The 22,917-nt window shown below is 41.7% G+C and overlaps 1 protein-coding gene across 2 annotated transcripts in view; it reads left to right on the top strand.

Annotated features, from left to right (window-relative positions):
• The window catches only part of LOC122557517 (cytokine receptor common subunit gamma-like), a 63,046-nt gene that overhangs the window by 17,381 nt on the left and 22,748 nt on the right, over window positions 1-22,917 (top strand). For both annotated transcript variants that reach the window (XM_087991770.1, XM_043705265.2), the window contains exons 4-5: window positions 1,458-1,600; window positions 9,007-9,172. In XM_087991770.1, the coding sequence (XP_087847896.1) occupies window positions 1,458-1,600; window positions 9,007-9,172 (309 nt within the window). The remainder of the gene's footprint in view (window positions 1-1,457; window positions 1,601-9,006; window positions 9,173-22,917) is intronic.

Below are 22,917 nucleotides of genomic sequence, written 5' to 3'. Positions count from 1 at the left end.
TTCATCCTCCTGCCCCCTGGTTTTAGAACACTACCTTCTCTTCAGACTGCTTTGTTTTGAAAGCACAATATCAAATACACAAAATATACATAGAGATGTATAGCACTGAAACAGACCCTTCCATCCAACTCGTCCATGCCAACCAGATATCCCAACCCAATCTAGTCCCACCTGCCAGTACCCGGCCCGTATCCCTCCAAACCCTTCCTATTCATATACCCATCCAGATGTCTTTTAAATGTTGCAATTGAATTAGCCTCCACCACGTCCTCGGGCAGCTCATTCCATACATGTACCACGCTCTGCATGAAAACGTTGCCCCTTAGGTCTCTTTTATATCTTTCCCCTCTCACCCTAAACCTATGCCTTCTAGTTCTGGACTTCCCCACTTCCTCAGGGAAAAGACTTTGTTAATTTATCCTATCCATGCCCCTCATGATTTTATAAACCTCTATAAGGTCACCCCTCAGCCTCAGACGCTCCAGGGAAAACAGCCCTAGCGTATTCAACCTCTCCCTATATCTCAAATCCTCCAATCCTGGCAAGATCCTTGTAAATCTTTTCTGAACCCTTTCAAGTTTCACAACATCTTTCCGATAGGAAGGAGACCAGAATTGCATGCAATATTCCAACAGTGGCCTAATCAATGTCCTGTACAGCCACAACATGACCTCACAACTCCTGTACATGACACGGTCCCCTGTAGCTCCTTGGAATGAACCAGTCACATAAAAGATCAGGTTTGCTCGCTGAGCTAGAAGGTTTATTTTCAAATGTTTTGTCACCATACTAGGTAACATCTTCAGTAAGCCAAAGTTTTGTCTGGAGGTTCACTGGAGATATTACCGAGTATGGTGATGAAATGTCTGAAAATGAACCTTCCAGCTCAGCGAGCAAATCTACATCCAGAATCTCAACCTGAACTACAAATCTTCTCAAAACTCACTAACATAAAAGATCAATACAGTGGTCACCTTGACTGCTACCCGGATTGAATGGTCCACCCCTTCAGGTTCCCCTCCAGCAGCTGGCACAGTTCTGTGACAAAGTCCTGGGACATCCTCAGGCTGTGCCAACATTGCGCTTTGCTTATCCGGAGGAAAACTTTCCTTGCTGCAGCACTGAAGTGCAGAATCTTATCTCAAACTCCAGGAACTGATTGGAAAATGAGACTTCTTGGTGTCAACATGGTGAGAGCCCTTGCTTTGGCATTGCACACACTTTTCCAAGTTTCTCACTATAGCCCAGGGTCTGGGAAGATTCTTTCCTTTTTCAGTAATTCAGGGAGAATGAGTAGATAAGACATAGGATGGACACAAGGGTAAATGCTTGAGGGGCACAAGAAGTAAGGGGATGCAAGATTGTCCTACCATTTATTTTTCTGAAATAATCATTCTCTGAAAGTTCTTGAAATAACCTACTTCAATAACAGCAAAAATTCAATTCATGTCTTTCAGTGAAACTCTACCCTCCTACAAACATGACGCTGAATATGACAGAAAACAATGAGCTCCTTTTGAGCTGGGAAACACCAGCCAAGTTACTGAAATGTCGAATGTATGAAATCAGGCACCGCAATAATAAGAATAAAGACTGGCAGGTATGAGGACGAGGAAGCTCCACCAATTTTACTCTTCTCAATAATAGGAAAGACCAGCAGATCAGTGCACAAAGCTGAAACATTTGTAGTCTGCTTTGGTCAGCAATGTTGATCCACATCAGCCTCAGTAGGTCTGACCATCACAGATGAGAAAGTGAGGTCTGCAGATGCTGGAGATCAGAGCTGAAAATGTGTTGCTGGAAAAGCGCAGCAGGTCAGGCAGCATCCAGGGAACAGGAGAATCGACGTTTCATTTCCTGAAGAAGGGCTTATGCCCGAAACGTCGATTCTCCTGTTCCCTGGATGCTGCCTGACCATCACAGATGTCTGTCTTCGGCCAATTTAGTTCAGTCAACACAATATTAAGAATTGGCTGAAAGCACTGGATGTTGCGAAATCTATGACCCAGACAGCATCCGAGCAATAGTATTGTAGGCATATTCTGAAGAATTAGTTGTGCCCTAACCAAGCTATTCCAGTTCTGCTACAACAATGGCATTAGCCAAACTATGTTGTAATGACATCTCCAGTCGCAGGTGGCAGGGATGAGGGAGGGCATTGAGCAAGACAGGAAGAGCAATTGAACAGGACTCTCTCTGGACAAGGGTGCTTTTGGGGAAAGGCAGCCAGATGAAACCACAAGCTTAATTCCATAATTCCTCTTTACCTATCCTGAGTTTCTTTTCAATTCTGTAATAACCTGATGCTGGAGGAATAAAGATGCCCTTCTTCATAGTCATTGGGACATCCGTGTATTCAAATTTCATCTTATACTTCTGATGTAGTTGGCAGGATTGCACAGCATAGGCATTAAGAGATGCTAGGTGATATTGAAAGGCACTGGGCTGAGATGGAATTTGTGGTAGGAGGGTTGAGACTGACAAAGTCTATGAGAGAGGCTAGAATTACTCCATCATAAATGTAGACTCAGGTATTGGTGATAGAAATTGAAGCTTTAGTCCAAAAACAGCAGAGGCTCTCTTTATGTTTTGCCTTGAGATTACAGAGGATGAAAGTGACCCTGCTGGTTGGATTTTCTACTTGCCAATGAAAGGAAGCTGGACAAAGTTGGGGAATATTTGGAAACATGTGGTGGCCTGGCGATTGAACACTTGATTGAAGGTGTACACCTGATAATTGCAGTCAGTAAGTGGTGCTCACAATTGAGCCTCCTGTGGGAAAGTCCAATGGAAAATAGTGGGAAGGGCTACTTATGCTCAAAGAAGTGTGCGGTTGCATCTTTGAGGTACTGACAGAAGTTTATGGGAACTGCAGTAGTCTGACCCACCTAGAACAAACATTTTATAGGCAAATGCATGTTGAAGAGGAGGACATGGTATCTGTATCCCTGGAGCTCCTGAAGTTGCTTGATTGTGTTGTTCAGCTGGATTCCTCCTTCAGATTGCCCAGGGAAGAACACTTAGTGAAGCGGTGAAAGATAGTTATGTCCAAATGGAGTTGAGGAGACTTAATTGTGATAAAAACCTCAATTTTGTTTCAGTGGTGTGTGGGATCACATCATCTGGAACATGGGGAAATATCGAACTTGTAAGACCACAAAAGCGACTACCATCAGGCAGGTGACTGTCAGCATGGATGGGGATGTAGACCACAGGTTGAAGAAGCAGGCAGAACAGATTACTGCACAGCAAATGCAAATCCAATCCTTGTTGTCCGATCTCCATGGCAAGCTTCATGGTTGATCCCATTCAAGAGATGTTTGAATTATGTCAAGGTTCATTCGAGACTGCCCTCATCATCCGTGGCCACCATTGTCATCAGGCACATCCATTGCAATGGCTTTCCCTTCTCACTGGACTTTAAACTTTTTGGACCTCCCAGCAAGAGCCAGGCAGGAGTGAGAATTCTTCTTGAAGGGCACAATCTTATGTAGAGTGACAGGGACTTGCCCTAGAGTGAGCATAAAATTTGTCAATGTAGATTTGACATGGCTAATTGACACAGAACCAAGGGTATTTACTGTAACTTATTAGCTTTTCTGTGAGCAAATTGCTATGGGGTGTGAGCTGGTTGACATCTCTTCCCTCATCTAAGTCTCGTCTTCGTAGGGACTGGATGTACGTTATCATCATAGAATCTTTAGTGTGGAACCAGGCACTTTCTCCCTTTGAGTCCATACTGACCTCCAAAGAGCATCCCACTCACCTACCCTACACCTGTAACCCTGCATTTCCCTTGGCTAATCCAACTAGCCTGCATATTCCTGGAGACTATGGGCAATTTAGCATGGCCAATACACCTAACCTGCACGTCTTTGGACTGTGGAAGGAAACCAGAGCACCTGGAGGAAACCCAGACAGACACAGGGAGAATGTACAAATTCTACACAGTCTCCCAAGGCTGGAATCAAATCCGGGTCCCTGGTGCTGTGAGGCAGCAGTGCAAATTACTGAGCCACCATGCAGCCTCATTTATCTCTCCCTAACTGTCCTCAATAACACTTTTCATAGCCTAGAGTTTCTGATAGTTCATGATCCAATCAATAATCTAATGGAAATAAGGAACTTGAGAATAATCATGGTGTTTGGGTGTTTGGAAATATCTAGGTGATCTATAAAGCATTGATAGTGACTGCTTTGAGGACCATTGCGAAGTTGGCAGATGGGGCTTCAGGGATTTTGATACACTTAAAGTGTGTCAACTCATATGGGAAGAAATTACCCAACTGAATAGAGATGATACAAGCGTGGATCAGGTGAAATTGACAAGCTGTTTATTACAAGCAATATCACTGGAAGAGAAATTGACTACGCTGACACAGAACTGACAGTCTGTACAGGTAGACCAAGGGTTCTTTTCCTCAAGCAGTGAGCACAGGCAGTTTTATAGGGGTACAGTCATGTGGTGTGAATTACAGTACAATCAAGAGTAAAACTCAATCAATGGGAGGACAATCAGCCGTCCGGTAACAACAATCAGTCAGTGATTGGGTTAGGAGATTCCAATCCTCCGTGAGAGTAGGTGCTAATATTTCTCATCCTGGCATCAATGGGTTTCCATTGTGGTGAGTCCACAAGCGAGGTATCTTGGTGCCTTTCAGTCTGTGCATCCTTTATGGAGTTCCAGTATGTGTGAGGAGTAAGGCTGCCCTTAGGGCTTCGGGAGCAGTTATGTTTACTGAAGGCGAGGAAGTCTGTTGTCAGGCTGTTTCAGGAAGTGTATTCCTCAATCTGGAAGTGGCTTGAGTCAGCTCCTGTTTGCTGCCTAGTGTCTTAGTTCACCTGTTTGGTCAAGGCTGAGGCATTCTGGGTAGTTTCTGTTGTGGCTTAGGCAGACATGGTTCCTGATGTTCTTTGTGTCCATGGTGTGGGTGGACAGGGAAGTGGACTTTCTCCCACAGGGACCTAGAATTGTTCAAGCAGCAATGAATTGGGCTGTCCCTTTACCTGCCCACATCACCTCTGGTCATGACACACCATCTCTAACTGATTGATATTTGGCATTACTAGAGTGCCACGTTTCACATGCTACATGCTCCCACCTGGTGTAATTTTGGGAGCAGCCCTTGTCATTGTGGGAGAATAGGGTAAGATATCCATCAGGCTACCAGTTTCGGTGACTAAGATGTTTACCCCCAACAAAGAATCTGTCCAGTAAAGATTCCTCACCATCCACCCCTTTACAGGGGCATGCCTGAAGACTACCTGCAGAGAATTTTGGGCCATGATGTCCTCAGCAAATCATCATGTTGGTAAGCCTCTCCTACAGTCCTCAAAAGGAGGAGAAACAGAAAAGTGAGGATCTATCACTTACGTCAATCAGAGTCTCAAGCTGAACAAGTAGAATGTGTAGAATTGCTCCTGTATGAAACTTAAACCATTGATTCTCCAGAAATAAAGAGATGTGTTGTGCAGGGTTAGAAGTCTTTAATGCAACCCACTTAGCTATTTTCAAACATCTACTGAGGTTTAATCAGTAGAAAGTCAATGGATTCCTGATGTTGCTCTATTCTGATGCCAGATTTAGTCTAGTTCAGTCAAAACTAATGCAATGTTGATGGCTTTAGTCAGAAGACTGACCATAGGAGGGACCCCACACCATAAACAGCTGAGTGGGTCTTTGGCCCAAGTCAAAGGCAGCATTCCAACCCTAATTGCCTATGACATTCTGACTAAAATTCAGTTGCGTGTCATGGATACAACTATGAATGAGATTTAAACCAAGTCTGGACAGGTCGAACCTGGTGTGGCTTCACCCTTGCCATCTAACTCAGAAAGCTTCAGCTGATTAACACAAACAGAAGCAGACTGCACCATTGCCAGAAGGCCTAACATCCAGCAACCCAGAGCCAATGACGAGGGTGTCCAAATAGGCACAGAAACTGTTGAGGTGCTGGAAGAGGATCAGCAAGAGGATGGAGTCCTCTATCAGCTGGTTCATGGTATGGAGAGAATGTTGAAGCAACTTATCCTTCCTGACAGCCTCAAGTGTTGGTATTGGTTCATAATCAAGCAAGACACTAAGTGACAGAAAAGACTACTGCCCTGACCAGTCTGTGGCATTTTTGGTCCAGAATACCTGAGAGAATACCTACAGTTGTAATGTGAGAGCTGAGCTTTGGCCCAAGTCAGGAGGCAACTTCACCCCAACCTAGGATCCTTGGTAACCAAGAGACCTTTAGAGGTATTGCAGTAGATTTTGTAGTCCTTCTCCTCAGCAGTAATGGAATCGAGCGTGTTGTTGTACTCCTGGATGTCATCACCAAGTTCATGCCGGCTATTCCCACCCTTGACCAAAATACTTCAATTTATCCAGCATGTTAGTACCTGAAGGCTTGTCTGTTTCAGTGTTCTATGTCAGATTCACAGTGAGAGCAAAAGCTTTGCAAGGTCCGTGGCATTGCCAGGAGCTGCACCACTCAATATCATCCTGAGGGTAATGGATGATTCAGACAAATTCTGTATGACCATCTGTGAACCTGGCCTCATGAGAGTAAACCAATGTGGTCTGAGAACCTTTTGGAGATGGTTTTGGCTTATAATAGCACTCCTCATTCCTCCATAGGCTATTCTCCACAGTATCTCTTCTTCAGGCATGGCTATGTCCTGACAATGGACTTTCTCCTTGGTCTCCCCATGCCTTCTAATGGGGATGGTCAGATCAATGAGTGGGTAGCTGAGCACCACAAAAGGCTAAGCCTGGCATCTGAGATAACATCTAACATCTATTTGAGATAACTGAAAGAGAAGCACTGAGAAGAGAAGCATTGATCAATTGAAAGGCTAACAGAACGCATCGTCAGCACAAGGTTATTCTTCTGAAGTTGCAATATCAGGGCTTGGAATAAAATACAGACATCTGGGATGCTAAACTCCAAGGAGTCACCAAATGGCTTGACACAGGTAGTCACATCAATGTTGTTGAACTGATAGTTGGGACAGTCTCAGAAAATGATTCACAGAAGAAGAGAGCTGCTTGGGGTCAGACATCTGATGAATGATTTGAAAACAAATTAATTGTGGAACCTCAAATGTCGTTTTACGATAATTTGAGTGAAATGGAGGGAGATAGTGATGAGGACTCCTGGACAGACCTGTGTGTTGTGAATTAAGAGGGTACATTCAGTGTGGGGAGGCCTACTCTGTCCCTCAAAAATGGAATGGAGTGACCTTTCAGGAGGCTTAAACTGAAGTAACAAATGCTGCAGATCCTGCAACTCCTGGAGACTTGAACAACCTATATCCCAATGTGGGTGATCTACCATAGAGCCTAGAGCCATTAGCAATGCAAAGAAGAGTTTGAGTAGGCTCTTGTGAGCAAATACTGCATATCACCAGAACCCTTTCAGATTGTCCAGGTCGGTGATGCAGGAAGAAATTGTTGCCAATAATATAGACACAAACATTCAAGCAACATGTTCCAATTGAATCTGCCGATCACCAAACTGCTTCATAAATTATCTGTATGTGCAGTATGTACTCATTGGGATGGCATGGCTCAAACAGGGAAGTGTATAATGGAACCTCCAGCAGCAGGTGGCAATGGTGAGGGAGGGAACCAAGCAGGGCACTGGAGCTGTCAAACAGACCCTCTTGGGGGAAGGAGGCTTCATAGGAAAATCATTCCACCAGAGAAAGCATTTCCTTAAACAGATGCAACTACTAGTTTTGTTCCTTCTAAATACTTCTTTCCTTGCTTAAATCCCTTAATTTGTGTAATGACCTGATTCCAGTGGGATAAAGAATCCTTGTTTCAAAATGTTTTTGTCATCCTATGTTCAGATCTAATATTACAATGTAAGACATGACCCAGGTACATTCTGTTCACAAAAAGCAGGAAATATTCAATCTGGCTAATTACTGGCCCACCAGCATCTCTTGATCATCAGCAAAGTGATGGATGAAATTGTTGACAATGCTAACTAATGTTTCTTATACAGCGATAGCCTGCTCACTGACACTGCCTGTAAGTTGCATTCAAGCCACTTGGCTCCTCAATTTATTACAGCCTTGGTCTAGACATGAAGAAAACAGTTGAACTCGTGAGGTAATGTGAGAATGGCTGATTAGATTAGATTAGATTACAGTGTGGAAACAGGCCCTTCGGCCCAACACGTCCACACCGACCCGCCGAAGCGAAACCCACCCAGACTCCTACATTTACCCCTTACCTAACACTATGGGCAATTTAGTATGGCCAATTCACCTGACCCTGCACATCTTTGGACTGTGGGAGGAAACCGGAGCACCCGGAGGAAACCCACGCAGACACGGGGAGAACGTGCAAACTCCACACAGTCAGTCGCCTGAGGCGGGAATTGAACCCGGGTCTCTGGCGCTGTGAGGCAGCAGTGCTAACCACTGTGCCACCGTGCCGCCCACCGGGCCTTTCACAAACAGACTGTAATAATCTTCATGGAAATAGACTATCAATGTTCCATGTTCGTCATTTGACTTTAATATCCAAGACATTCTAGGACTACAACATGTTTTCAAAAAGACATTGACAAACTAAAATGTCCGCTGTGATCTTGACAACGAAGCAACATTTAATGAGTATGACATCAAGGAGTGAATATAAAATAATAAATACAATATACCTAAGCCTAATGAATATTTAGTTGGTCACTGCATACATTTGCACTTTCAGTCTCAGTAAAACATGGACATCGAAAGAAAAATCTGATTGAAATTGACTTTTGAATTATTGTTTTCTTATTTGTCCATGATGTTTCAACTCAGGAGATCTTGGATTGTCCCTTCCTCCTTGTACTATAAAGAGCAGGTTACCGAGAATGTGAGAAAATGGTGATCTGGAATGAGTTCCTTATCAATCAGTGTAAATAGCATGGAGTTTGGAGACACATTGTTTACCTATGAAATGAGATTTTAATATTTTCTTCAGTTCTGATTACAATGCTGCTTTTTCTGGATTTGTTCATCTAGGTACAAGTCATCACTGCACAAACAAAATATGTTTTGTCAAGTGTAGATCCAAAGAAATTCTACACCTTTCAAGTTCGAAGTAAGATTAACCAGTACTGTGCAAATACTAAGCTGTGGAGTGAGTGGAGCTCAGCTATTCAGTGGGGAAAGGATCCCATCCAATCAGGTAAATTAAATATGCTGACAATGTAATAGATTAGACATCTGAAAAACAGCATTCAAATAACATCCAAATGGAAGTAAAAATCAGCAGGGGTATAAAACCAGTTGCTGTTGAAACATTTTGCTTTATCTCCAAAATCAGAAATGTCCTGGGGAGAAGGCAGCTGGGAAAATGAAACATGTTCAGTATTGCCTATGTAATTTAACCTTCTTGCTCATTGATAATTAGATCCTTCTTTTTCATCCTGGGATAGGAATTGTGTGAAGTGACCTACCACAAAAATACATAGCATTCTTCAGTATTCCCACAGACAAGGTAAAGTATCAATGGGATGAGGCAATCCAGTATCTGAAGTAGCTATTTTCCAGGAAATAAGATTATTGAATTTGTAACATTTTACTTTCAGGCAAATAGATCCAGTGATTCAGGAAATGGATTGCCCCTGAAACAAACATACCAGCTTAACTAACTAAGGTAGAAAAACGAGCAAATAATTCACAAGATAGAACCCGTGCTGCATTTGGGTCTTGCAATATATTCTCATGAAAGGGCTAGGGAAGGGAACAGGGACTGGTGTTGGATGAATGGTGCTTCTGGTTAGGAGTGTCACCTTTATTGCTGATGTTGATACTTTAAGACATGTCCTCAACATGGTTGAGTACAGCTTTATCAAAATTACAAATGGTATCCTCTACTGTGGCAAATGTGATACCTTCTTGAACTTCTCATCCAGTGGGGCCTTTCACAAACAGACTGTAACAATCTTCGTGGAAATAGACTATCAATGTTCCATGTTCGTCATTTGACTTTAATATCCAAGACATTCTAGGACTACAACATGTTTTCAAAAAGACATTGACAAACTAAAATGTCCGCTGTGATCACCTAACAATCACAATGAAATGTTCAAAACCAGCTACCTCAGAATTACCATTTTTAATCAGTAGGCACTGAAACGTAATGAAGCATCAAAGCATTCTTCTGTTTTCTTCACACTTCTGTAATAACTTCATATGTTGGAGGTGAAAGGTCACCTATGGAATGATCAGCTTGAGAAAGACAATTGATATTCACTTGGAATACACAACGACCAGTATTTTGGCATCTTGATTTGAGTAATGAATTAAAGAGCTAAAGGTGTGTGTTATATATTGTTATAATTTGGGAATTTGGATGTTTAAAATGGATGTGACACATTTATTTGCTTCCTGCCACAAAGAGTCATGTGCAAAAAGAAAACTGACATCATTAATTAGTGATGGGAAACAACACCTAATCTCAATTATGACACTGCAGGAAAAGCTCCTTAATTTTTTTAAATTTTGAGATCACAAGAAAGGGGGAGATGGATGGTCTTTGTCATCCTGGAGTGTCCTGAGGGGAAGCCATCCATCTCTTTTGTTTTGTAAAGGTATCTCTGTGCATTTTGAGACCATGGGATTTCCTTCTGTCTGGAGCAAGGATGTGCCAGATCTGTGGGAGTGCTCTGAGTGCCCGATTAGTCTGGCTTTCTGCCTCACCCAGCTGTGGAGATGTGTCAATGAGGCACTCACCATATTGTGCTCTCAAATCCAATCATAGAATCATACAGCATGGAAACAGACCTTTCGTTCCAACTAGTCCAAATTGATCATGTTTCCAAGCTAAATTGTCCCAATTGACTCCTTTTGGTCCATATGCCTCCAAACCTTTCCTATTCATGCAATTTTCCAAATTACTTTTACATGTTGTAATTGTACCTCATCATTCCCTCTGGAAGTTCATTCCACACATGAACCACTCTGTGTAAAAAAGTTGCCTCTCATCCCTGTTTAAAACTTTCTCCTCTCACCTTAAAAATATGCCCCCTAGTTTTGAACTCCTCCACCTTAGGGTAGAGATCCTTGTCTTTTCACCCTATCTATGCTCCTGGGGAGAAAGTCTTTGAGTTAATGGGAGGGACAGCTGAAAGCTCTGCCAGCACATCCTCTCAGGCTTCAGTGACTTCCCCCTCACAGGTGGGGGTGGAACTAAATTTATTCTTTCATTGGATGAGGGCATTACTGGCAAGGCTAGCAATTGTTACCCATATCTAATTGTCTGAGAGCTGACAGGCTTTCTAGGCCATTTCAGAGGGCAGTTAAGAGTCAATCACACTGCTGTTTATCTGCAGTGACAGACTAGATAAAGGCAACAGATGATTTTCCTTAAATGGCATTAGTGAACCAGATGTGTTTTTATAACTATCAAATTTCAATTCCAGATTTCATGAACTGCGTTTAAATGCCATCAACAGCATTGGTGGGATTTGAACCCATCCACCTCAATACATTAGCCTGGGCACCTGGATTGTTAATCTAATAACATTATTATGACACCACAATCCCCCCATTTCAGGGTCTTAGGCACTGGTTTCCTTATGGCTAATGGCTGCTAGTTGTCTCTAATGTCTGATAAGAGAAAAATGGGTTTTAGTTGTGTAAAAGATTAAAGCATGCTTGTTGTCTAAACATAGTATGTAAAGTGCTCAATAAATCCTGAAACCTTGAGCAGATAACAAGGTCAAAGCTTGGAATTTTGTTATTGGAGACTAAGCATTAGTATTATTTGAAAAGAAGCCCAAAGAACTCAGATGCTGCTAATCAGAAACACAAACAGGAATTATTGGAAAAACTCAGTAGGTCTAATAGTATCTGTGGAGACAAAACAGAGTTAACGTTTTGGGTCCAGTGACAGCTCTTCAGAACTCAGTACTGTTACCTGTCTTTGGGGAATTGTAAAGTTCACCAGACATTATCAAATAAAAAAATCCCTGAAGAGTTATGTGACGAGTATGCCAAACATGAGGAAAAAAATGTAGGTCTGTAATGGTAATATGTTAAAGTGATAGTGTGACAGGGAAGATAGTCAGAACAGAAGTGTATTTACAGTGGTAAGAGAAATAGGAAGGGAAATATAATTATTATATGATTTGAAAATGAATCAGAAATTGAAAATTCAAAATTTGACCATTCAGTGGTCAGATTAGACATAATGGAACTACTTAGAAACGTTAAATGGAATATTAGGTATCTCTCAGAAACTATTGAAGGACTTATGAAAGATATCACAGATTTATAAATCAATTCATATGAACAGGCCAGGAGAAACCACTTTGGCTTTATATGATGTTAATGTGGGTGTGTTACCCATAAAGCAAATCCTTATAGATTCTGCCCAGACAGAGTAGCTCAAGTCAGTGACCGAAATTAAGTTCATGATGGAGAATGACATTGTTGAATTGAGTCATAGTAGCTAAAGCTCTCCTATTGTTTTGATGCTGACACCAGATGGATCAAAGACCATACATCAATGATCACAAAGTTAATATAGTAGCAAAAGCACATTTGTATCTGAATCCACGATTTCAAGATTGTATTGAGAGAATTAGATAAACATGATTAGTTATAAAAATTGACTTGTTAAAAGGCTATTGGAAGATGCCTTTGACTAGCACAGGCAAAGAACTATCAACTTTTCTCATAGCACTTGCACCACATCAAACTAAAGCCTTGCCATTTGGACTGAAAACTGCACCAGCAATTTTTCATATTTAATAAGCACGGCCATCAAAAGATTATCTAATATTTGTTGCATACATCAGTGTTCTGGTTGTATTGGCCAAACTTGAGAGAACCTTTACATAACTTGAATGAGCTGTTTAATCAGTTACAAAGAGCCAATTTGATCATAAATTTGGCTAAAAGTGAATTTGCCAAAGCAAAAGTGACTTACTTGGGTCATACTGTGGGACAAAGCCAAGTAGCACCCAGAGCAGCAAAAAATAGGGATATATTGGATTTTCCCATGCCTTAGTGAAAATTCTGTGATACATTGAAATTTGCAGAGATTTTTGATTTGTTCATAGGATGTGACCATCACTAGATAGGCCAACATTTACTACCTAGAGGGTAGTTAGAAATCAATCATATTACATGGGTCTGGAGCCATAAATAGGCCAGACCAGATGAGAATTGCAGATTTCCTTCCTTAAGGGGCAGTAGGGAACCAATTGGGTGTTTATGACAATAGCTGCTATTACTCTAGCTTTCTATTGTCACTTTTTAAAAATTAAGTTCAAATTTGACTAATGAATTTGAATTCATGTCTTCAGGTCATTCAGCTGGGCTCTGAATTACTAGTCCAGTGACATTACCACAATGCCACCATCTTCCCCATTGCATGTGCATTCCAAATTTCACACTCTTATGACTCCTTTGACAAGTTTATTCAAGGAAGGCAAGAATTTTGAATGGACAAAAGAATGATAGATCACTTTAAAAAAATTTGAAAGCTGAGCCTACAGCAATAGTTTTACTAGCATATAATTATTAAAAGGTTAGTGATGCCAGTGACATTAGCATTGGTGTATTGGTATAACAGGAGAATGTGATAGGATTTAAATGACCAGTTCATTTTTTTTCCCAAGAAAATTAACTGAGTGTAAACAGAAATATTCAATTGTGAGAAAAGAGTCTCTGATTTTAGTGTAGACTAAAAGTCTCCACTAAATAGATAAGTCCCCTGGGCCTGATGGCATTTATCCTAGGATTCTCTGGGAAGCAAGGGAGGAGATTGCAGAGCCATTGGCCTTGATTTTTATGTCCTCTTTGTCTACAGGAGTAGTCCCAGAAGACTGGAGGATAGCAAATGTGGTTCCCTTGTTCAAAAAGGGGAGTAGGGATAGCCCTAGTAACTATAGGCCGGTGAGTCTCACTTCTGTTGTGGGCAAAGTCTTAGAGAGAATTGTAAGGGATAGGATTTATGCACATCTAGATAGGAATAATGTGATCAAGGATAGTCAGCATGGTTTTGTGAAGGGCAAGTCGTGCCTCACAAACCTTATTGAATTCTTTGAAAAGGTGACGAAGGAGGTTGATGAGGGGAAAGCGGTAGATGTGGTATATATGGATTTTAGTAAGGCGTTTGATAAGGTTCCCCATGGTAGGCTACTGCAGAAAATACGGAGATATGGCATTGAGGGTGAGTTGGAGGTTTGGATTAGGAATTGGCTGGATGGAAGAAGACAGAGGGTAGTAGTTGATGGCAAAGTTTCTTCATGGAGTGCTGTCACTAGCGGTGTTCCGCAAGGATCTGTTTTGGGACCATTGCTGTTTGTCATTTTTATAAATGACCTGGAAGAGGGGTTAGAAGGTTGGGTGAGCAAGTTTGCGGATGATACGAAAGTCGGAGGAGTTGTTGACAGTGAGGAAGCATGTGGCAGGTTACAGCAGGATATAGAGAAGCTGCAGAGCTGGGCAGAAAGGTGGCAGATGGAATTCAATGTAGCTAAGTGCGAGGTGATTCACTTTGGGAAGAATAACAAAAAGATGGGGTACTGGGCTAATGGTCGGATACTTGGTAGTGTGGATGAGCAGAGGGATCTTGGTGTCCATGTACACAGATCTCTGAAAGTTGCCACCCAGGTAAATAGTGCGGTGAGGAAGGCATATGGCGTACTGGCTTTTATTGGTAGAGGAATTGAGTTTCGGAGTCCTGAGGTCATGATGCAGTTGTATAAGACTCTGGTACGGCCGCATCTGGAATATTGTGTGCAGTTTTGGTCGCCATACTATAGGAAGGATGTGGAGGCATTGGAACGGGTGCAGAGGAGGTTTACCAGGATGTTGCCTGGTATGGAAGGAAAATCGTATGAGGAAAGACTGAGGCACTTGGGGCTGTTTTCACTAGAGAAAAGAAGGTTTAGGGGTGACTTGATTGAGGTGTACAAGATGATTAGGGGGTTAGATAGGGTCGACAGTATGAACCTTTTCCCGCGTATTGAGTCGGGTATTACAAGGGGGCATAGCTTTAAATTAAGGGGGGGTAGATATAGGACTGATGTTAGGGGTAGGTTCTTCACTCAGCGAGTCGTTAGTTCATGGAATGCCCTGCCAGTAACAGTGGTGGACTCTCCCTCTTTATGGGCATTTAAGAGGGCATTGGATAGGTATATGGAGGATAGTGGGTTAGTGTAGTTTAGGTGGGCTTGGATCGGCGCAACATCGAGGGCCCAAGGGCCTGTACTGCGCTGTATTCTTCTATGTTCTATGTTCTATGTTCTATGTAGTGTAGACACTAAAGAGTTTTGAAGAGCACATATTCAACAATTCTCTGTTGACTGTGATTTACGTGGGCCACAACTCTTCAGTGTCTTTTTCAGAGATTCCATGACAATGAAACTGTTTTATTGGAGTCTAATGCAACCATACAAGTTGTTAACTGTAAATATGAAAGTTGCTAATAATAAAATATATTGTGATCAAAATACCTTCTTATTTTTCAAAAGGGAGGCCTGATGAAGCTTTGTAATGTCATATTATTATTTATAAACTTGGATTCAAAAAATGGGGGGAAATGGATTTTAGTTTTCAGTTCTGTGAAGGTGACATTTGTTTAAGATAGTGGTGTGCATTCACTTGGAACACTGAACTTATCAAGAAATCACATGATTTTGCAAAATGATTCAACAATGTACTTGTTGAGATAATTCCTGTATATTGATGACATCAGTTTTTGTGATCCACAGAAAAGATACATGTCCAGAAGCCACAATCAGGTTTTCAGTTTAGAAGAACATGACCTGAGGTAGGACAAGTTTAGTTTGTAGAAGTCTTCAGGCTGGAAAGGAGTCTTTGGATGTTTTAGCAGCCCAAAGAGAAAGGCTGAGAAGGGTCCTGGGTTTGTCTTAAGGATAATTGAGATCATTAAGTTGGTTACCCGTATTGCGTGTGAGTGGAAGAGATAGATAATTCCATCGAGTGAATGTATAGAAAATCACTGAAAGGAAACATTTGCAACTTCATCAGGTGAGTAAGAAATTCAAAAGTCAAGATAGTCCACAGTGAGTGAGTGTCTGTAAAGGATTTTGTTGGGGAAAAGTGATGAATGATTATTTTTAATGTTTATGATGAAAATCAATAATGACTTGAAAGTCGTTCGTCATCTACATACATGTATAATCTTTCCAATGTGCTGAAAGGGACCCAAAATTGGGATTCCTGCCCTTAAGCACAGAACCTCCCATATCAATGCGGGCAGGAGTAGAGTTGTTTTGGGCTTCACAACTGCTCAACTCCCTGAGGTGGCTCACAATTTAAACAGCAATTTTGGTATTCTGACTCTATGGAGCCCAGAGTGCTCAGGACAGAACCCAGAGTGCTCAGAGTTGGTTTCTTCTCAGCACATTTCTTTTGGATAGACAGTGTACCCCTCTTATGGATATGGTCCCCGACAACTTGGGGGTGGGGTTTAGGTCACAAATATCCTTTGGAAGAGTCAGGTATGGTTTGTGGGTAGCTTGTCAGGTACCCATTGCAATTGTTAACTGTCGAAAGTATTGTGCACAAAGGGTGCATAACTGTTTGGAACTGTTAAACTTTTAAAGCATTTGTCAAATTTATCAATAAATTTCAAGAAATACGAAGATCTATCAAAGTGTGAAAACATGTCAAGAACTGTTAAGAAATGTAAAGGTATCTCAACCCTGTCATGATCTGTCAAGAAGTGTCAAAGCTGTCAGGATGTGAAGAAATGTTTCTATGAATGAAAATATTTTTCTCAACAAAATGTAGTCAGAAACATAAAACATAAGTCATTGAACTTTCCTTTTTTCTCATTGTGCATAGATACTTGTGAATAACAGGTGAGTAAACATAGTAGATGAATGGGAAAGGATGGTGGGTGAACATGGATCAGCTCTGGGAGAGTTTGAGGGTGTCAAGGGATGGGCTGAAAACATGCTTATTTTGGATTTTTTTTTAAAAACAGTGCTGGAGGACCAAAAGATATTTTCTGCCCAGCCCAGTTTCACAATTGGCAGCTTCCTCAGTTCTTCCCAGATCCTCTGTCCCAATGTTTAATCCAGCCCTTGCTCCCAGACTGAAAATGGAGAGAGTGTGGGGCTATTTTAAATAAAAACCCAGAAGAACTGCGGATTCTGTAAATCTCAAATAAAAACGGAAGTTGCTGGAAAAGCTCTGCAAGTCTGGCAGCATCTGTGAAGAGAAATTAGAGTTAACATTTCAGATCTGATGGTCTTTCCTCAGAACCATTCTGAGGAAGGGTCATTGGATCCGAAACATCAACTTTGATTTCTCTTCATAGATGCTGCCAGATCTGCTGAACTTTTCCAGCAACTTCTGTTTTTGTTTCTGGCCATTTTTGAAGATTGTTTTGCACAGCTGGGAACTCTCAATCTCCCGCTTCTGCTCACTCAATCTAGGAGAGAAAATCAGGACCTGGATGGAATAGAATTTTGTCCATACAGTGGGGAAATGGGCCATTTGGCCTAAAAACTCCACACCAACCCTCTGACGGGCATCCTATCCTATCCCTGCACCTCCCATGGCTAATCCACCTCACTTACACATCCCTGGACACTACAGGCAATTTAGCACAGATAATCCACATAACCTGCACATCTTTGGACAATGAGAGGAAACCCATGCAGACAAGGGGAGAATATGTGAACTCCACACAGATAGTCACCCAAGGGCGGAATTGAACCCAGATCCCTGGCACCGTGAGGCAACAGTGCTAATTACTGAGCTATTGTACCATCCCATGGTCATTAACTTATATCAGGAAGAGTGGAATTCTTAACACCAACCTGTAGGGAACCATATTTTAAACCTTCCTTCAGCCTGTGTAACTCACCTTTACCAGCTCTTTCCTGCCACTCAGTCAGTTAGTTATCCATGTTGTTATTATGTCTTTTATGCCATCAGTTCTAACTTTGCTCACAAGACTGTTATGTATCAAATGCCTTTTGCAAGTCTATTTACATCAACTATACTATCATCATCAAGCCTTTCCATTACCTCAAGAAAATTAGTGAAACACGATTTTCTCTTAATAAATCCATGACTGAATTTCCTTCTTGAATTTGCCCAAGTGACTAATCATTTGTCTTGAGTTATTGTTCCTTAAAGTTTGCATACTGCCAAGGTTAGTGTCTGGCCTGTAGTTACTAGGCTTATTCTTAAATGAGTTATTGAACAAGGGTGTAGTACAGTAGTTCCCCACCACCACCAACCCCCCCCCACCCCGTACCTGCGGGGGATACATTCCAGGAGCTACTGCAGAAGGCCGAAACCGCGAATAGGTGTGCACCCGTTAATTTAAATATGAAACGTACCTTCCCAGCAGTCCCCTGGTCCATGGTTCTGGAATGTTCCCTTTTATATGTTCGAGCTGCAGTAAACTGCAGGTAACTTAAACCACGGCAACCGCACTCGTGGATACGGGGGTCATCGTGTACATGCAATTCTCTAGTCCTTTGGCAAAACCTTGTTGCCAGAGATTTGGAATATTACTGTCAATGCCTCTGTCATTTCCATTCCTCCTTTAGTATCCTTGGATACATTTCATTGAGGCCTGATAGTTCAGCAACTTTATGCACAGCTTGCATGTTAACACCTCTTTACTAATTTAAATCCATTAAGTGTGTCAGCTGTCCCTTCTTCGTCTATGATTTGGGTAGCATTTCCCACCATAGACATAAAGCACCTCAACCAGCACCCCACCTCCATGTCTAAGTTTCCTTTTAGGTCCCTAATCAGCCCAACTTATCCTTTTTCTGTGATGTAGAGGTGCTGGTGTTGGAACGGGGTGGACAAGGTCAGAAGTCACACGACACTAGGTTATAGTCCAACAGGTTTATTTGAAATCAAAACTTGCAGAGTGCTGCCCCTTCGTCAAGGGCAATGCTCTGAAAACTTTTGATTTTAAATAAACCTGTTAGTCTTTAACCTGGTGTTGTTTGACTTCTGGCTATATCCTTTTTCCATCATTTTATGATTTATATATCAAAATTGAATTTTTTAATGTTCATTATCATTCTCTTCTCACACTCTCTCTTTGCTTTTTTCATTTGTTTTTTCCAATTCTTCATCAAATCTTCTGTATTAAATCTGATTCTCATTGTATTATTCACCTGAATTTGTCATATGTACTCTTTCCTGTTTCATATTTGATCACTCAGGGAGCTCTGGGTTTTGTTGCCCTACCTTTTCTGCTTATGGAAGTTACCTTGACTATATCAGACCTATGCAAAAGTGAGGACTGCAGATGCTGGAAACCAGAGTTTAGATCAGCATGGTGCTGGAAAAGCACAGCAGGTCAGACAGCATCCGAGGAGCAGGAAAATCATTTTGCCCGAAACGTCGAATTTCCTGCTCCTGGGATGCTGCCTGACCTATGATATCAGACCTATCTCCTTTTTAATGACAGCTCATTGTTCAGCTATAGTTTTGTCTGTCAACCTGTAATTTAGACTTATGTTGGCTGGATTTGTCTCACGTCATTGAAATTGGCCCTCCTCCAATTAATTATTCTTATTTTAGAGCGCTCCTTGTTCTTTTCCATTGCCAAGCCTAGTGTTATCTATAGTATCTGAAACACAGTGACCCACAGTACAAGTCTAAAAAACAAATACCATTATATTTTACCACACCAGGTTGTGCTGTTTGCTTTATTTCCTTTATTTCCTCTTTTCTACTTAATATTATGTTACCAGTTTGATTGTGAAAATGTACTGAGATGGGGGGTACAAATAAAATTACTTGGATTATAGATTGCTCCCTTTTGGGCATTGGACATAGAGAGCTCTGGTCTGTAGCAGACAGGAGGTTCACTACCTCTTAAAGAAAGAGAAGTGAATACTGCAGCGTCTGAGGAGGGAAGCCCCAGAGAACATCTTGATGTGGGATTGCTTTCACAAATGTGAAGTACAAAAGTTCAAAGTTTTTTTGCCCCAAACTGGTGATTTTAAATTTTGGTTTTCTTTCTTTAGGTATGTAAATTTTGATGAACTTTTGTTTAATAGGTTAATTTGTTTATCTCTGTCCTTTTTTTAAACTTGACGCCAGTAGGTTTCCCGATTTGAATCCCTAAGCAGATGTTTCGTTGGAGAGTTGCCAAGCTGGTCAAACAGCCTGAGTGAAATTCCATGCCCTGTAGTTAGCATTTACATAACTATATATCACATCAATAGAGAATATATGACCCTGCTTTAACATAGACAAGTTTCATGGAAGTTCCTTTTTCCAAAGGAGACTGAGGCAGAAATTGACATCCCCATTAGCAATGAAAGCCCAAATTTTTAAGCAGCCTAATCAGAACATGTCATACTTTATGTGGCAGTACAGGGATGAATATGACCTATTGGGTCCCAGTTTCCAAATGCTAACAACTATTTCTTGAGGCTTTGGCACATCTATCTAGCTCTGTCGTGGAGATCTACCTTTTCAGTACCTGAGTTTGTAGAGGTTCAGAACTGTACCATCTGATCTAAGAACATCTGTGATGATCTTGCAAAATTGGGTTGGCGCATTAACTAATAGGAATTATTAACTGTGGCCTTGACATTTGATTGTAGCCATTTTCCGTGATTCTGTGTTCAGTTTAGCTCTTCCCATTTGGTCAGCCTGCTTACATTTCTGACTACTTTGCTCACATTGCTGAGCAACAAAATAGTAAAATATTCATGGCAGGATCCAAGATGGTGGCGTTCTGTTAGGATTGCGTTTGATGGGCTCCGTGCTAAGCCAGAACCCATCCAAAATGCTTTTCTGTGAGTAAAACATAGTAAAAGAGCTAGAAACCTGAAAAGAATCTACTCACCTTTGTCTTTGCAGCTGGGGGATGCTGAAGAAAGGAGGGAGCTCACCCAGGGCCAGTACCATGGTCCTGACCTCTGAAACTGAATGTTTGCTTACTCACCAGACCCGAGTTGAGGAGCTGGCCAAATCTCATGAGGTCCTGGGGAAGCAGATCTTGGAAATAATTGATGAGAAGATGACTCCTGTAACTGCTATGCTGCAAGACTTGGGAAAAAGGACCAATGAGCTCAAGCGCTGGGCTGCAGGGGTAGAGGCAGAGACTGACTTCTCCAAGAGCCGCATTGAAGCCCTGGAAACATAGGCCCAGGGTCTGTTGGATCTGGTAGACGATCCCTTAAACAGGCAGAAGAAAGGACCAGCGTGTTGTTAGCATACCAGAGGGGCCGGAAGGTGAGCAGTTGGTGAAGTTCTTTGAGAGGTGGTTCCCGAGATTCTTGGTTTGGAGGTTGAGAAGGGAAGGATAACAATTGAAAAAGCCCACCGGATTGTGTCACGAAAGGCAGGTGCAGATCAGTGCCCGTGCCCTGTCCTGGTAAGGTTCCATCATTGTAAAGACAACCAGAGGGTCAAGGGAGCCTCTAAAGCCCAGGGGAGGGATTTGAAGACTTGGCGGCTCCAGGGTCATGTTTTTCCAAGACTTCTCGGCGACAGCGGTCTGGAAAAGGATGTCCTACAACGGCATCAAGGGGAGATTGAGAGAGCTTGGGATCCAGTATTCTTTAAGATATCCAGCGGAGTTTCAGATCAATCATAATGAATCCATACATTTGTTTGACATGCCAAAGAAAGCGAGAACTTTGTGAACATGTTGACTTAAGTCGAATGGCCGAATAGGTGTAGAGGACAGAGCTGTTCAGGTTTGCTTTTGTTTAAAGAGGACTTGGTGGAGTCTCCTTTCTGATAATAAGTTGTGTGAAATGATGTCAGGGATGGATAGAGTATTTATCTTTAATTTCTAAGTTATGTTAAGGGATGAGTGACTTATTTATTTTTAGTTTACTTGTCTATAGTATTAACCTTGCTCATGGGTGTTTTTTATTCTCTACCGGGTAGTCGGTGTATGTGGCGCGACCCTAGCTGGTAGGAGTTGAGACGGCAGTTGGGATGGTTAGTAGGGTTGTAGGCTGTATAGGTACCCCCTTCGAATGGGGGGGAAATTCCTCCAACCAGTGTTTTTGGCAATTATTTGTTTTTCTGTTTTTGTTGTACATAATTTTTGTAAGTTTTGTAGATTTGTTGGCTGTAGTTATTTTAGTTTATGTAGTTTTTGGGTTTTGTGGATAGCTCAGTGATCTATAGTTCAGGTTCTTCTCTCTCTGGAGTCTAAATGGTGCTATAGAAGGTTATGGCTAAGGATGTGTTTAAGTGATGCACCTGGAATACTAAGGGGAGTCATTCATCTGTCAAGAGGAGTAGAAGATACTTTTCAGCTTTAAAAGGAAGAGAGTGGATGTTGCCTAATTACATGAGACACACTTAGATGATGCAGAGCATTTGAAGCTGCAACAGAATGGGTATGACCAGGTTTATTTTTCATCTTTCAATACGAGGAGTAGAGCGGTGGCCATTTTAGTTAGGAAGAATATCCCATTTAAGTTATTAGAGTGCATTAAAGACACAAATGGGAGATTTGTAATCCTTAAAGCTTTGATACATGGGGAAGATTACAGAATCTTAAGTGTTTACTGTATTCCGGCCCACCTGCTTAAATTCTTGACAGATGCACTTTCTAGACTGGTTAACCTTACATTTTTACATATCAATGTAGGAGGAGATTTCAATTGTCTCATACACCCTACGGTAGACAGATTGCCCAAAGGCTCGCCGATATCTTCTTAACAAACGAATGGTCTATGCTCGGTAAGTAGCCCATCCATGCTTTGGGAAACAGCTAAAGCCAATGCTGGGGGTTGGTTATTTCCTTTTCAGCCAGTAAGAAGCAACAGAGGGGTGAGCAGCAGCGTTTGCTTGAGATGTGTCTGAAAGTAGCTGAAAAGGCTCTCACTGGATAAACTGCAGAGGATCACGGCGCTTCAGTCTACGCTGAACTCCATGCTCACATGGACAGCTGAGAGGGAGCTTACATTTGCAAGTCAAAGGCTGTTT

This window comes from Chiloscyllium plagiosum, unplaced genomic scaffold (assembly GCF_037043375.1).
Source record: "Chiloscyllium plagiosum isolate Xiang-an unplaced genomic scaffold, Cpla_swu_hap1 HiC_scaffold_11, whole genome shotgun sequence".
Lineage (NCBI taxonomy): Eukaryota > Metazoa > Chordata > Chondrichthyes > Orectolobiformes > Hemiscylliidae > Chiloscyllium > Chiloscyllium plagiosum.
This window is presented reverse-complemented; position numbering and strand designations above follow the sequence as displayed.